Source organism: Crocuta crocuta, unplaced genomic scaffold (assembly GCF_008692635.1).
Source record: "Crocuta crocuta isolate KB4526 unplaced genomic scaffold, BGI_CrCroc_1.0 scaffold127, whole genome shotgun sequence".
NCBI classification, from domain to species: domain Eukaryota; kingdom Metazoa; phylum Chordata; class Mammalia; order Carnivora; family Hyaenidae; genus Crocuta; species Crocuta crocuta.
Window position 1 is genome coordinate 8,226,987 of NW_027532008.1, and position 15,135 is coordinate 8,242,121.

General features: G+C 53.4%; 1 protein-coding gene across 1 annotated transcript in view; it reads right to left on the reverse strand.

Moving 5' to 3' along the window:
* Nucleotides 1–3,180: 3,180 nt before the first annotated feature.
* Nucleotides 3,181–15,135, reverse strand: part of VWA5B1 (von Willebrand factor A domain containing 5B1) — a 50,322-nt gene continuing 38,367 nt past the window's right edge. Inside the window, exons 17-23 of the mRNA XM_077775540.1 lie at nucleotides 13,207–13,344; nucleotides 10,694–10,825; nucleotides 8,254–8,328; nucleotides 7,562–7,631; nucleotides 6,944–7,061; nucleotides 5,000–5,434; nucleotides 3,181–3,249 (exon numbers count right to left, since the gene is read on the reverse strand). Coding sequence (XP_077631666.1) covers nucleotides 3,181–3,249; nucleotides 5,000–5,434; nucleotides 6,944–7,061; nucleotides 7,562–7,631; nucleotides 8,254–8,328; nucleotides 10,694–10,825; nucleotides 13,207–13,344 — 1,037 coding nt within the window. The remainder of the gene's footprint in view (nucleotides 3,250–4,999; nucleotides 5,435–6,943; nucleotides 7,062–7,561; nucleotides 7,632–8,253; nucleotides 8,329–10,693; nucleotides 10,826–13,206; nucleotides 13,345–15,135) is intronic.

Here is a 15,135-nt window from a genome sequence, read left to right on the forward strand (position 1 = left end):
GGCGGGTTTTCAGCTCCAGGCCACGTGGGCTAGACGCCTGCCAATACCTGTACTTCTTTGACTGGCGGCTTTCTCCGGTTGCAGCCGGGCGCCCAGCTGGACCACCCATGGCGGGCCAGATGTGCCAAGGAATGAATGCCCCTGGGAGTGACCTTCAGCCAGTGACTGAGTGGAGCTGGAGTGCACACCTCATTCCTTCTCTGTGAGCTTTGAGGGGGGCATCTACTTTGGTTTCCAGTCCCCCGTGGGGTGAAAATCCACACTCATAGTAGTAACCTGCTTATAACATTCCCTTTATTGGGTTTTCGTGTTGCTATTCCACTTCCTCACTTGCTATGGGTGTTGCCTGGGGTCACACGAATACTTTGCGCTGAACCCTTATCTCAAGCTCTGCTTCTGGGTGAACTGCTGTGACCAACTTGTCCCGATTTCCCCGGGGTTGTCCCAGTTTTAGAAGTCAAAGTCCCGCATCCTGCGATTGCCCCACACCTCAGTCCCGGGCAAACAGGGACCCTGGATCACCCTACGGGAATCCCAAACCAAGACAGATGTGACCACACTAAGCAAGGCAGACAGATGACTGAACCGCTAGTTTGAAAGCTCAGTATTGGTTTTGAGAACAGAAGAACAGACACAAGTATAACTTTGTCATATCGTCGGGTTCATTAGTTTTTATGAGCTAAATGCCTATGAGAGAACAGTAGCCACCATTTACAAATAAGCCATTCCTTTGAAGACAGACATGGTCATACAGCCCCAGAGCATGGTTTGCTAATTACCGGTGGACAAGACGGCTGACATCCGGGACTTCCACAGTGTGGATGTGACTGGCTGCCGGGAAAAAGGCAATGTGTATTCTGAGAATGAGAAGTGTCACGGGCACCGTGGGGACATCACAGATGAGCAGGCAAGGGAATGGGGCAGCACGTTGTAGGCACTTAAGGCTCCGAGGGGGACAAGCACCGGCCATGCCACTTGAGCCAAAGCCACCTGGGCAAATAGTGAAACTACACGGCATGTGTCACCACATTCGACCACACTGAGGCGAGGCGCTTTGCCTTGGGAAGCGGCTGTAAGCTCAAGGCAGCTGGCTCTGAGCCAAGGAGGTTTGCAGCATGAACAGGAGAAGTCCCACTTTGGCGGGTAACCTGGGAGGCAGTGCTGTTGAGAGGCCAAAGTCAACAGGCTGGGGGCCGGGGGAACACGCAGGTCAGGGAGGCGCCGCCGGAGGGGGCTGGGAGCCTGGCCGGGAGATGCAGCCGTGCTCCTGACCTTAGGACAGATCTCTGCGGATCAGCTTATCCAGCTGCAGAATGCCACGCACGCCCCTGCCCTGGATATTTTTGTACTGGCACTGCGGCACGTGCCCCAGCTGAGGAACGCGCCCGTGAGGGGGGTGGGGGGGGCTGATTTCCCTAGTCCCTGCTAGCTGATGGCAAGAAATAAAAGATCTCCCACGGGTTGTGAACGCACAGCCTGTTCCTGGTAGCAACGCCCTTCTCTTTCCCTTCCCAGAGCCCAAGGATGCTGAGTGCATTCGTGTCTGGGGTCCCCTCGGGGATGTTCCAGTTCGCAAGTAGCGGGTCAGCAGCATTTGGACCCTGCCACGGCAGGTGCTGTTTCACAGGCTCTAGTGGGACAGGTGAATGGAGTGGCCGGTCGCCAGGGGTAGGCTGCACACAGAACAAGGGGACCCGTTTCCTCACTTCCTTTCGCTGGGAGTCCCTGCCAAAAAAGAGAGCAGGTTCCCCTCCTAGAGAGCAGGTGACCCCTCCACCCCCACCCCCAGCAGGTAGTTTTGGAACTAGCTGCTCCATTCATCCATCGCAGCAGTGGACGACAGTAGATGTCATTTGTCCGCTGGCAGGGGAAGGACTGGGAAACGCAAATGCATCGGCCGGAAACCTATGCTTGTTTTCAAATCCAGTGCAAGTCTGCCTAAGTGTGGGGTCCAACCTTCTCGGGATCCAGAGTTGATCTCCTCCGCTGGGGGGCGGGGCTCAGAGGGACACTTTGTGTGTGGCGGGGGGTTGGCCCCTTGGGACACTTTTGTGTGCTCCCGCCTGGCCCAGGAGGCTCACTGCAGGCGCTCCAGCCAGAGTTCCACGCTGCCTCCATTCTGGCTACTGCTGCGGGCGCTGCTGTGGGCGGCTCTGTCACACCATCAATGTGATGTGGCAGCTCGAGACACAGAGGCCCTGGGGGTGGGGACATGGTTCGCGGAGCAGACGTTCTTCACCAACTTCTCACCCAGCTCCAAAGCCCAGGAGCACCACCAGCATGTTCACTCTGCTGCCCCCGTGTGCCTGGCATCCGGGAGGCTCTCAATAAAGGCATTTTTAAATGTCAGTGTCTGAAAACCCCTAAGGGAGATCTCCACCAGTATTTTCCCCACTGAAAAACCCAGGGGAGAGCGACCTTCTGAATCACCTCCTTGGAGACTGACAATACACATTTACATATTCATGACTCATGAGTTGGTCTTGACCTAAAGAAATCTGTTTTCTTAGTATTGCCCCAACATATTTGCCTGCCCGGACAGTTTCTCATGAATTGCTAATTCACATATCAACCCAGGGACGGTGTTGGATATGCCAACTGAACGTGACCTCCTCCTTCTACAAAAGATGAAACAGGGCCCAGAGAGAGAAAGCAACTTGCCGAAAGTCACACAGCACATTGGTGGGGGTTAGACCAGCACTGCAATCCCCTACTCTCCTCAGTGTTCTCCCCACTGAAGGCCAGCCTTTGTTGGACAGTGCCACCAAGCATTTGCAGTCTCCCGATTCTTCAACCAGGCAGGGCATAAACGTTTCTTTGCATGACCTAGGATGCAAGGCCTAGTTTAACAAAGAATCCAGGTTAATCCAAGTTAATCCCAGGTGCAGGGGTGATGTCTCCCTCCTTGGGAACTTCTGGAACCACCTTAGCTTCCGCATCTGTGCTAATTACCTAACGTTCTTATCTTTTCCTTAAAGCGAGTCCCCTCCGTTCTCTGCTTGGCAGTCCTAGGGGTAGTTTCTAGAGATTACATGTCATCTCAATATCTCTGGAGGTGTTTAAAAAATGTCTTATCCAGATGTCCTCAGAGCCCTTGGGTTATTCGAAATCAATGAGAATTTGTTTTTGTGCAGGTTTGGGTGCTGGGCAGGAGAGCTGGGGTGGGGGTGGGGGTGGGGGTCAGAGGTCAGCAATTTGCTTGTGCATCAGAATTACCCGGAGCCCCAGCAGCTGCTGCTGGAGCAGGATCTGGGGACATTCCGTGGAGAAGGGGGTGGGCCACCCATCACCTTGCTGGGTTCTCGACTATCCCTTTCAGTTCCATACTGGGCCACCTTGAACCTGCTCATTGTCCACACCAAGCCTGGAGGTCCAGAATCAGGTGAAACGCGAGGCTAGACAGCCCAACCTAACCTCATCGTGTAAGAGGAGGAAGGAGGCCCAGGAAGCCCATGCCACTGGCTCAAGATCACACAGATAATGAGACAAGTCTGTGGTCGCTAAGAGGGAACTGTCTCAGAGGCAGGAAATCTGGGAATGTTGGAGCAGGGGGAGGCTCCCAGTGCCAGGGGACCCCGCAAGGGGAAGCTGCTGCCCAAGCCAGTGCCAGATGATCATACTCTCAGCCTGACAGTTGTTTCTATTAACAGTGAGCCAAGGAGGGGATGTCACACTCCTCTCTCTTGACCCTGAAGCCGGGGCTGCTGGTCACAGAAACATTACTTTTGGGGGGGGGACGGGGGGGGGTGTAGCGAGATGACAAGGCTGTCCTCACACCTGCTTGAGGCCTTGGATACATGAGCCTAAAACCCTTGTCCCTCTCAGTGGTGTGATTTTAAGCCAACACCCCAGACTGTCACTCTGCTCCAGCTGGGGTCGTGGTGGCCACGGTGTTGACGACCACCCAGCGTGGCTCCTCCCCAGAGGGTGATTCTGAAGCAGAACAGCGGGCCAGGCAGCAGGCAGGGCTTTATATGAAGACTGCAGCTGCTTCCCCTCCCCTGGGGATGGATCGCCAGCTTTCTGGAGCCTTAGAGAAGGCCAGGGCAGGGCTCTGCCCAAGGATGGGCTGTGTGAGGGGCAGGACACCGCAGCCCCTGGGGGCTCCTCTTCTCCACACCCCAAGGGCATTCTGCTGGCATTCTCCCCCACAGTGGTGTGGCTGGAGAGGGCCCCACAGCTCTGAGTGCAGCCCTCAGCCTACACAGGGGTCCTCCTAGCCCCTCAGGGCAAGCTGAGTGCTGAGTTCGTCTCGCATAATTCTGAAAGCTTGCAAATTACTTAAGGGGTTGCCTGCCTTCTCCACTGACTTCTGCCCCTCTGTCTATTCTTTTGGGACTATTTTTGCACACATTGAAGCTTAGTTTCAAAACCTCAGCTTGGAGAGGGTCTCCCCCCGACCCTCCCCGCCTCCTCTTCTTAGATAGAAAGTCACAGTAAATCTGCAAACTAAAATATGCTAAGGGCTCCCAAGCCCAGGGAAGAGGCCCCCGAGTGACTCTTTTGAGTTGGAAAAGATGGTTCTCCAGTGGGTTTGTAAGTGGGATTTAGGGGTCCTGGACCGTCACCGTGGAGCAAGCAGAGCTGGCCTCCCCGCGCCTAGATGTGAGCTCGCAGGTCTGGTTACTGACAGCCTTTGGGTTCGCTCATCCACCCTTTTATTTGGGGGGAGGGGCTTTGCCCACGTGACCCTCCTCCAGAGAGAACTTGGGTTCAAACTGTATTTTCTCTCTCCCCACAAACTGTATTTTCTCTCTCTTCCTGGACGTCCAGCAGAAAGGAACCTGCAGAGCTTCTAGAGATCTAGTCCAACTCCCTCACCTCACACGCTTATTTTACAGGTGGGGAAACTGAGGCCCAGACAGGGGGCAGGGGCTGGCCTAAAGTTGCACAGCTAGATGGTAGCAAAGTTGGGGTTGAACTCAGGCCTCCAGACTGCCAGTCCAGGGCTCTTTCTAGCAACCAATGTATTGGCTACAGCTTCAAAAGCTACCCCCACCAGGCCCANGGCGGCCGCCTTGACTGTGCCCTGCGAGCGGCCCTCAGGCACCTCCTGCTGTTCCAGCCACGAGTTGGCTTTGGCTGCCACCAACTCCCACTCTACAAAGTAGGAGGCCGAGCTGTGCTCCAGCCAGGCCAGCGCCACCACCGTGGCCCAAAGCTTCCCCGTGTGTTCGATCGCAGCCCTGGTCTCCCAGCCTGGCTTGCCCTCCGCGGGGGGCTCTGGGGAGAAGCCATCACAGCAGGGGTGCCGGGCTGAGGGGCTGGTGGTGCACAGCTGGGGGCTCGGGGTCTTAGACTCGGGCTGGCGGGCCAGGGGCACTCGGTGGCAGGTGAAGGGCGACGTCCACTTGAGCTTCTCCATGGGGATGTGGATGGCCTCGCAGAAGGCTTGGTTGAGCAGGAAGGCTCCGGAGGCCAGCTGCAGAGACACCTGTGTGTGGGGGAGCCCCTCAGTGGGCCTCAAACTTTTTAGCCTGTGGAGCCCCAGGCCATGCAAAAGCCTGGGTCCACACTGCCGGCCCGTTCATCCCCCGCCCCCCAGCCTGCCCCTCCTGGCTGGGAGACCTGAGGGCTATCCAGGCCAGTTAAGCATCTCTGAGGTGCACCTCAGACTGATCGAGCCCAACTCAACATCTTTACCCCAGACCTGCCTCTTGTCCTGAGCAGGGGGGAGGCCCGCTTGGCCTCTGGGGCCGTCCGTTGCCGTCCAGGCTCTGGAGGCTCGCCTCCCCCTGCCCTTCCCTCCACACCGATCAGTTTCCAGAGTCCCATCGGGTCTCCTTTCCACTCAGCTCTGCAACCTGCCAGCTGCCTCCACACCTTGTCCCTGCCCCCACTTTCCTTCCTTGTCCCCTCCCCCTTGCACCCCCCCATTCCATCTTGGCTGCATTGAGTGGTCTTTGTAAGGCATAGACTATGACATCTTTGGAGGCCATCAGATCAGTGGCTTCACTTCTTTCTTAGAATCAATGATTTCCAGAGCGCTGGCTTGTCCTCAGCTCTTCCCCCTCAACTTCCCCCACCCCCACCCGACAAATCCTCATTCTCCGGCCCCCACGCTCTCTCCACTCTACCCTGCTGCCTCGACTCCTCAGCCTTTAGGTCTCGGTCTGGCCACCGCACTCCTCAGATAGTCAGACTTCGTTCCCTCCTGACCTCAAGCCCGACTATGAGATCTCGCCCACCAAACCCGACCTCCGCCATCACGGAGCCCAAGGATCAGGATTGCCCAGTTCCTTGTTCGTGTCCCCACAAGACACTTAGTGCCATGAGCGTAAGGACTATGTTCATCCAGTTCAAGGTTGTCTCCCAGGGTCTAGCACTGTGCCTGGCTCAACAGGTGCTTAACGCAAGCACAGTGCTCCGCTGCCCACGATATTTGGAAAGTCAAGGTGACACTATGCCTTGGGCGTGTAGAGACGGGGGCTGTGCCATGAAGCTCACACCACGTCCCCTCTATGAGCACCCTCTGTCCGCAAGCCCCCCTGGGGTCCAGAAGTGCTGGGGCCAGGCCCCTTGTTCCTTAATTCAGAGATGCCCCCTCCAGACCTGGGCCCCCTCACCCTGCCCACAGCACATCGGGCTGTCCGCAGAGCCACTTGCTAAACGCGGTGCATGTCCCTGGGGTGGTAATTTTACCCGCTTGTGAGCTATTTCAAGGCTTGTTTTTATGTCTTGAAAAATAAACACACATAGATGGTGCAGTGGAATGCAAAATGCCTGTGAATTTTTAAAGCAAAGACAGCGGACCACAAAGAATGTTTGTGATGCCGGTGCTGGCTTCGAGTGACACTCTGAGGCCCCAGGCCCTTGCCCTGCTGCCCACTGGGGCGGGAAGGTCTAGGTCTCCTTCCCTTTGCGAAGGGGGAGGGATGGGCAGGAGGCTCACAGGAAGGCCCCTCAGGTAGCATGTTGGGGGCTGAGGTCTGGGGCCACTCACCAGCGGGATGTAGTCGAAGCTCTGGCTCCCTGGGGTTGGGTCTGGGGCCTTGGTCAGTGGCTTGCCCAGGAAGCCCTTGGCTGCTCGAGTCAGCAGTCTGGACTTGTTCAGATTCAGCCTATGTGGGGGGAAGCGGGGAAGAGTGGCCACAGCTGTCCCCGTGGTGTCCCTGGGCATCCCCCACCCCCACCCCCGCGCCTACTCTACAGCCTCTGAAATCAGGGCCAGAAAGGATATGACAGATGGCTTCCTCCAACCTCCTCTTTTGACAGCTGGGGAAACTGAGGTCCGGGGAGGGGGCCTTGCATCTCCCGAGGCGGTCAGTGAGTTAGGGGCAGCCTGGACGTGAAATGTGTCAGTGTGCTTTCTCTGACCCTCTTCTGATTGCGTATCTCTGGTCAGAGAGCCTTGGGGCAGCCCTCCCACAGGGTTTGCACTGCATAGAGGCCATGGATGTGCGGGGACTTCCGCTGCGTGATGACGGGAAGATGGCGATGTCTCTGGGTAGGGAGCCTTCTCAATGCCCTTCGGGTTGTTCATTTTTGTCTAAACATCAGGCTGGGGCTGCTTTCTGCCTTTCAAGCTAGGGACGGCCCCAGGGAAACAGATCCCACGTACCTGGATCCAAAGAGAGTCTCTGAGGCCTTCAAGGAAGAAAGGGTATTGGTGGCCAGACTGCGCAGGGGACCTGGAGAGCCACAGAATGACAGTTGGGGCCTGACAGATGACCCTGCCCAACTACTCACTGCCCAGCTGGGAAATAGCGCCCCAGACAGGGGCAGGGGCCTGCCTACGTCCCTAGGGATCCAAGCTGATCATTAGGCTGTTTTTGACCCAGGGGGTGTGGGGAAGGGTGAACTGTGTCTGTCCACATATAAGAAATAAGCCTCCAAGTTTCCTTGGCTGGCGGCTGCTGGTATCTTCTGGAAGGTAACCCGTGGGGGCACAGGGACAGCTTCACATCAGGCCCCCTCGTCCCTACGTGGGACACTGAGCTTCCTTCCCTGGCACATTGCTGGAGGATTCTAAGCAGAGTTAGGCGATAGAATGCTCCCTCCACTGGGACTTGGGAGGTCTGATTCCAGGCCTAGTGTTGTCACTAACTTGCTGTGTGACCTTGGGGAAGTCACTTCACCCCTCTGAATCTTAGTTTCGTCTTTAACTTAAGGATACTCCTATGTACCTCACACAGGGACGTTTTGAGGAATAAATAAACCACCAAAGACTTTGTTGGGCTAAGACACTCTCCTGGCTCAAGGATCAATCGCTACCACTATCTTAATTAAAGAGTCAGCTGACTGCCTACTCACCTTCAGAAGCAGCATACTTCTCGCGGCCTGGGCACGTGGTCTCACTGAAGGGGGCAGTGGGGCTTTCCTCCACATCTACAACAGAGGAACCAGTGAGGCCTGAGCCCCCTGGGCCCTCCCTTTCTCCACCTCCCCTCCCCCCCAAGAAAAGCGAGGGTCTTAATTCACAGTACCTGGGGGTGAGTTGGAAGAGCAAGGTCAGGGTTTCCATCCCTGCCTGTATGGGCCTTCGTCTCCAAAGATAACACCTCACTCCACCGTAAGAGCCAGATAAGCCTGGGTTCAAATCCCAGCTCACCCACTGACTAGCTGTGTGACCTTGGGGGAGTTACTTCCTTTATAAATTGAGGTCGCAAATTGAGGATAATAGTATCTATCTGACAGTGTTGTGCTAGGGATTAAGGGCGAGGATACACAGGTGATGGTGCCCAGTGCCTGGCCCATGGTTGTTAAGGACTCAATAGAGCCCCGAGCTACAGACCCAGCAGAGAAATGGGAGCAGGCCAGGGGCCTGAGGGTAGGGAGAGAGGCACAGGTCTGTGCCTCACTGAGGAGGGGCTCCTGCCAGCTCTCCAGGAGGCACGAGAACATGGCACTGACTTGTCAGAGGGCTCTGAGCCTCAGTTTCCCCATCTGTAAAATGGGGATAATAATCGCACATAGTTTGTTCAAAATGTGTTATCAATAGGGTGCTTATTCTTACCGTTATTATTTCAAGGGCTGGACAGTGCTGGGCAACACACCATCAGGGAATTTCCAAAATATGGAAAAAGCTTCATGCATAAATGTTTATCAAAGACTCTGTGTCCCCTAGGAGACTATTAGTGGCTGCGAGGGCCAGGAAGATCTGTTTATCGCTGGGGGCTCGGGGATAGCACAGAAGCGCATCAGTGATCGAATGCCTGAGTGACAGAGGCAACTGGGAGGCAGGTAGCGTGGTAGTTAGTGCCTCATGGCTTTGGAGCCAGACACTGCCTGGGTTCAAGTGCCAGCTCTACCACATACCAGCTGTGTGACATTGAGTAAATCACTTAACTCCTCTGAGCCTCAGTTTCCTCATCTCTCAATGAGGAAGAGAAACTGTGTCAGATAATTACAACAGTGCCCAGCACACAGCAAATTCTCAGGAAATGTCAGCCATTGTCATCCTTGGGGAGGGAAAGGGCTTGGGATCGAATAAGAGTGTAGAAGTTATAGACACTTGAGTGTGAATCAGAGGTCAATTGAACGGAAGGGATTTGTGGGGCTCCTGGTGGCTCAGACAGTTAAGCATCTGACTCTGGATTTTGGCTCCAGTCATGATCTCACGGTTCATGGTCTTGAGCCCCGCATCCAACTCTGTGCTGACAGCATGGAGCCTGCTTGGGATTCTCTCTCTCCCTCTCTCTCTCTGCTCCTCCCCTGCTCACGCTTGCTCTCGCTCTCTCTCTCTCTCTCTCTCTCACACACACACACACACACACACACAAATAAACTTAAGGAAAACATATAAACTTTAAAAAAAAAGAGAAAAGAAGGGATTTGCGATTTTGAAGGACGCCATGAACTGAGCTACGGAGAAATGGAAAGGTAGACAGAAATTTCCTCTAGACTGGAAGGCCAGCTTGGTTCAGGGGTTAAAGCACGCTCTCCCCAGTTTTGGAGGCTCTGAGGGACCAAAGAGCTGGCGGTGCTTTTTAATTCTGGAGTCACACTCTCTTCTACCCCTCACACACTGTTCCTTTTGTAACCCATCAATGTGTGTGAGGACTTCCTAGTCTCTCAGGTAAAAAACAATCAGGATCTGGGTGTCCGGCCTAGTGGTCAGGCGGGACTTATGTCCTTCCCATGCACAGAGGAAGGCAGGAAATCCTCACTGAACATGAGAGGGCATGCAGGAAAGGGTTAGGACCAGTGCAGCAGTCAGGCTATCTTTGGAGGGACCAGAAGACACACATACATTCAAGACACACAGGGCTAAAGCTATCCCGAGAATTAGTGCAAGGTCACAAAAGGGTCAAATCACGGATGTTTAAGGACCCAACCTGCAGGCACAATGAAATCAGGCGGAGGCGGAAAGGAAGCTCTGGGGATCCTGAACAGGAGCAGAAGGTAGGACCCAACCAGATGAAGCTGCCTCTTTGTTCCTGGCATTTCTCCTGGGCTGTTAGCTTTCTTGGCCCTTGGTGCCTGGGAGGGCTCAGGAGACTGGAGTCAGGACAGCTACCGGGGTCGGCAAACCACGAAGGGGGAGCGGTGGGGGGCTGTGTGGTGTGCAGGCGCCCAGCGGCTCTCCCTGTGAAGCCGCGTTAGTGGCGGCATACGTGGGCCACGCTGAGCCTCGGAGAACCCAGGAGGCCTGGCCTTACCCTGGCCCTGGGCGGACCCACGGTGCCCACCCAGAGACGGGCCTCTGCGGTCTTGGACAGGGGGCCCAGGCTTCAGAACACGCAGCTCTTACTCAGGTTCTGGAATTTTCCATCTCCTGCTGCCGAGCCTTCCCCAAGCAGGGTCTGAGACCGTCCGAAGCCGGCAGAGGTGCCCCTCCACTGTCGGGTCAGGACCTGAGAGCTGACCATCCGCCACGCGGCACCTTCGCGACGACAAGGAGAAGGCGTCAGATGGTTTATGCACTGTGTCCATCCTTTGCCTCTCCCCCAGAGCTGGCGGGAGTGATTCTGCCTTCAGTCTGCCACTCATCCAAAGGCAGAGAGCCATCTCTTAGTAGCTGGATGGGGTGCTAACCACTTTGTGCCTCAGTTTCCTTATCTAGAAAATGGGGATAATAACCTTGTTGGGTACCTGCTATTGCTGAGATAGTGTTCAGAAAGCAGCAATGTTTTATAGCCTTTCTTAAAAGGCTGGTTTTCCCAGGAACACCCCATTTTCCTTCTCTCTTACTTTGCTATCCCAGAGGCTGAGGTCTCTGTTCCCCTCCCACAGGGAAAGGCCCCCAAGTCCTAGGCCCTCACCAACGGGGGATGGATAGGAGCAAGATGAAGCTACAGCATTCTCAAGTATGTTTTGGGAAATCCCACTTTTGGGGAACACTAGTCTGTAAATTATTTCTTAAAAAAAAAACATGGAGGGGGTGCCTGGGTGGCTCAGTCGGTTAAGCATCTGATTTCGGCTCAGGTCATCATCTCCTGGTTTGTGGGTTTGGGCCCAGCGTAGGGCTCTATGCTGACAGCTCAGATTCTGTGTCTCCCTCTCTCTCTGCCCCTCCCCTGCTCGTGCTCTGTCTCTCTCTCCTTCAAAAATAAATAAACATTAAAAAAATAAAATAAAAAACCCACAAGGAGTTCTATGTGGAAGTGAGTTTAGAAGAAGCTTCAAACTACTGAGCCTCCTGATGCAGGTAAACATACTAAAGGCTCTGACAAGTTCTGCAATCAAGTAAACTTTTGAGCTTTATTTAATTCAGTGGTTCCTAAATGTATTTCCTAACTAGTACTTCCTAGTTTTGTGCTGAATGGCCATGAGCAGCACTTGGAACTCGGGTACTGGAGCACACTTTGGGAGGTACTGATCCAGGTCTTAGGGAGCTGTGGGACTTGGGATAAGACATGGGCCAGGCCCCTGACCTTCCCAGGCTGCGGGCTACAGACACTAGGACAGTCTGAGACGAGAAGGGAGGCAGAGACATCCTGAATGTCATTCAGGGTGACAAAGCCCAGTGAATGAGAATGCCCAGTGGAGGAAGAGTCTGGGCTTCTGGCCAGAACCTGAAAGGAAAGCAACTGAAAGAGGGAACGGGTCATTGATTATTTTGGTACCGCAGATGAAAANGTTTGCTAAAAGAAACAAAAAGGAAAGAAAAAAGGAAAAAAAACGGAGCTGTAAAGGATGGGAAAATGAAATTTAGGAAAGAATAAGTACATATGGTTTATGCACCTATGAAAAGAATCTCATCAAGAAAACTAGAATAATTCTCCAAAGAGAGATTCTTTCCTTGTCTCTGAGCCTGGCAGCGTTTAGAAAGATAAGCAGAATGCAGTGTTGGTGAAGGCCGACTTCCTCTGGGGCAGGGTCGGTTTGGCAAAATACATCACAGTTTTCAATGGGCAGAGCTTTGGGTGTGCACTCTTACTTCTGAGAGTTAATTAGCCCCAAGGAGATAACCAGACAGCGGCATAAAGATGTTCTTGGCACCATAATTTACAATAATCAAAAGGGAACACAGGCTGGAGCCAGCCGGCTGGGACTCAAAGCCTGGCTCCGCCCCTCCCTGCTGTGTGACCTTGGGCAAGTAACTTAACTCCCTCTGCCTCTGTCTTCCCATCTGTAAAATGGGGGCGGGGTGGTAACAAGTGCATCTACTTTGCAGCAGTGTTTTGAGAATTAAGTCATTTGCTGTAAAGTGCTTTGGAACACAGTCTAATTGGCTGTTACAATGACGAACGTAGAAAACTCTGTAGGTATTAAGAAGGGGATATAGATTCAGCTTCATGGAAAGATATTTTCTACACCCGTATTTTGGAAAATAATAGCGCCTATTGGTATGATCCAATTCATGAAAAGTTGTCTGGCTTTGGATTTCTCTACATGCAGATATTCATAGAAGTCTGGAAGGATGGTCACACCAAGGAAGTAATTAGTACTCATTTCTGGAGGACTGTCAGTTCCAGGCACTTTTATTTATTTTAGGTCTTTCTGTATTTTGGAACTTTCTCCAGTGAGCACACATTGTTCCGGTTGGAAAAATACAATAAAGTCATATTCATTTGGTGGGGAAAAGGGAGTGGGGAGGTTTTCTTGCCTTCTGCAGAGCCGTGGGAAGGGGGCTCGTGTGCCCACCACCCTGTGGTGACCAAGTCATCTGCCAGGGACCCCTTTTGATTCTAGATCATTCCTTGTACTCCTCGCAGCAGGCCTATGCCTCTTTGTGTCCCAGCTCCCCTCTTCCCCTCTGCCAGTCAATGGGGGGGGGGCTACTTCTTGCTCAGGAGTGCCCCGGCCACCCATCTGCCTTACCAGAGTTGGGGTACCCCACCACAGTGGGCAGGTACCGGCTCTTGCTGACGTCCACAGGAACAAAGACTGTGTACTTGCTGATGATGTTGCAGGCTTTGCTGGTGTGCACCGCGTTTACCTGGTAGCGGCGGCTGGACCCTGCAGAGGGAGAAGCTGGGGGGTCAGTGTGCAGCCTCGCAAAGTCCCCCTTGACGCGGAAGTTCTGGAAGCTAAAAGAAGGGCTAGAGCAGCAGTCCACATCTTTGGGATTAAATAAGCCCTTAAGGGGCACCTGCATGGCTCAGTGGGTTAAGTGTCTGACTCTTGATCTCGGCTCAGGTCATGATCTATTGGCTTCGTGGGTTTGAGCCCCATATCGGGCTCTGTGCTGGAAGCACGGAGCCTACTTGGGATTCTCTCTCTCTCCTCGCTCTCTGCCCCTCCACCACTCATGCTGTCTCTCTCAAAATAAATAAATAAATTTTAAATAAAGAAATAAATAAGCCCTTAAAATTGAGGGGATGCCTTGACATTCCCCTCCACACCAGATTATTAACCTCCATTATCATTAAAAAGGACATTTTAATGTCAAAGAGCTAAGACATCTCAGACAAAAAGATAGTTACATCCCTCAAATAATTTGAGCATTATTTAAAAAATCCTCTAGGGGTGCCTGTCTGGTTCAGTCAATAGAGCATGTGACTCTTGATCTCTGAGTTGTGAGTTGGAGCCCCACGTTGGATGTAGAGATTACTTAAAAATAAAATCTTAAAAAAAAAAACCCCACAACCTTTCTGTTTGTATTTTCTATTTTCATTTTGCAGCTATCGGGTAAAAACTTGATAGAAGGACTTTGCAGCTTCCCTGGCTGGGTGGGGGCCACTGGTCTGGCCCATTGGGACAATCTTGCCGAGAAGATTGAGAACCAGAGAGGGAGAGGGGCGAACACAGTGTCACACAGCAAGTTAGTAATGGATTTGAATTCGGGATGGTCTGACCCCAAAGCCCAAGCTCTCTCCATGGAACAGGTGAGCAGTGTCTGGCTTGCTGCCTGCAGAGGGCTGTGTGAAGAGCCAAGGAGCTGAAGGGTGTACAAGTGCAAGGTGAGGTGCTCATGGAAAGAAAAAGATGATATATATTATACAAAAGTACAAATAATGTAAAATATACGCCATATATTATTGTATAAACGAAGCATGAACCTATAACAAATGGTATTCTCTATTTATATCTGTATCTACTTGTTCTCTAAGTATGCTGATCCCAGGGGGCACTGTCTTAGGAAAGTTCCTCCCACTTCCTGAAGTAAATTAGCTCCCCTACCATCCCGTTATAGAATTTCTTGGATCCCTGTATTTCTTAATAGCACTTAGGACAAATGTGCTCAATTAATTGTGTGTATAATTATGTGATTAAAGTTGGCTTCTCTGCTAGTCCTTGTCAAGCACTCCTACGTAAGGCCTCCAGCCTTTCCAACACCCCCGCCCCCCCCGGCCGCCGCTGATCTAAAATCAATAAATGGTGTTGATGAGTGAGGGAGTGGACCGACAGGGTCTGGCGGGGGTGGGGGTGGGGGGAGGTCTCTAAGAAGGCGCGGCCCACAGCTAGCAGGTCAGGTGGGATAGGGCTGCCGCCTCGTTCTGTCTCTGGAGCCCGACAGGGGGTGCTGTAAGGGAAGCCGTCGGAAGTGAGGAGGAATGGGGGACGTGTAGTGGAGGGGAAGAAGGAAAGAAAGGGGAGGACGAAAGAACGGATCACCGGAGGGGGGTGAGAGGGGTGGAGGAGCCTAGGGCTGGGGGGGAGGAGGCGTCTGGAGGCCGGCGATGGGGCCTGATCGGAGAGGATGGAGCACCTGGCTGTACGTGTGGGCGGGGGGAGGTGGAGGGAAGACTGGGGGTGTGGGGGGAGAGGAGAGGAGCTGGAGGCTGCAGTGTGGGGAGAAGAATGGCA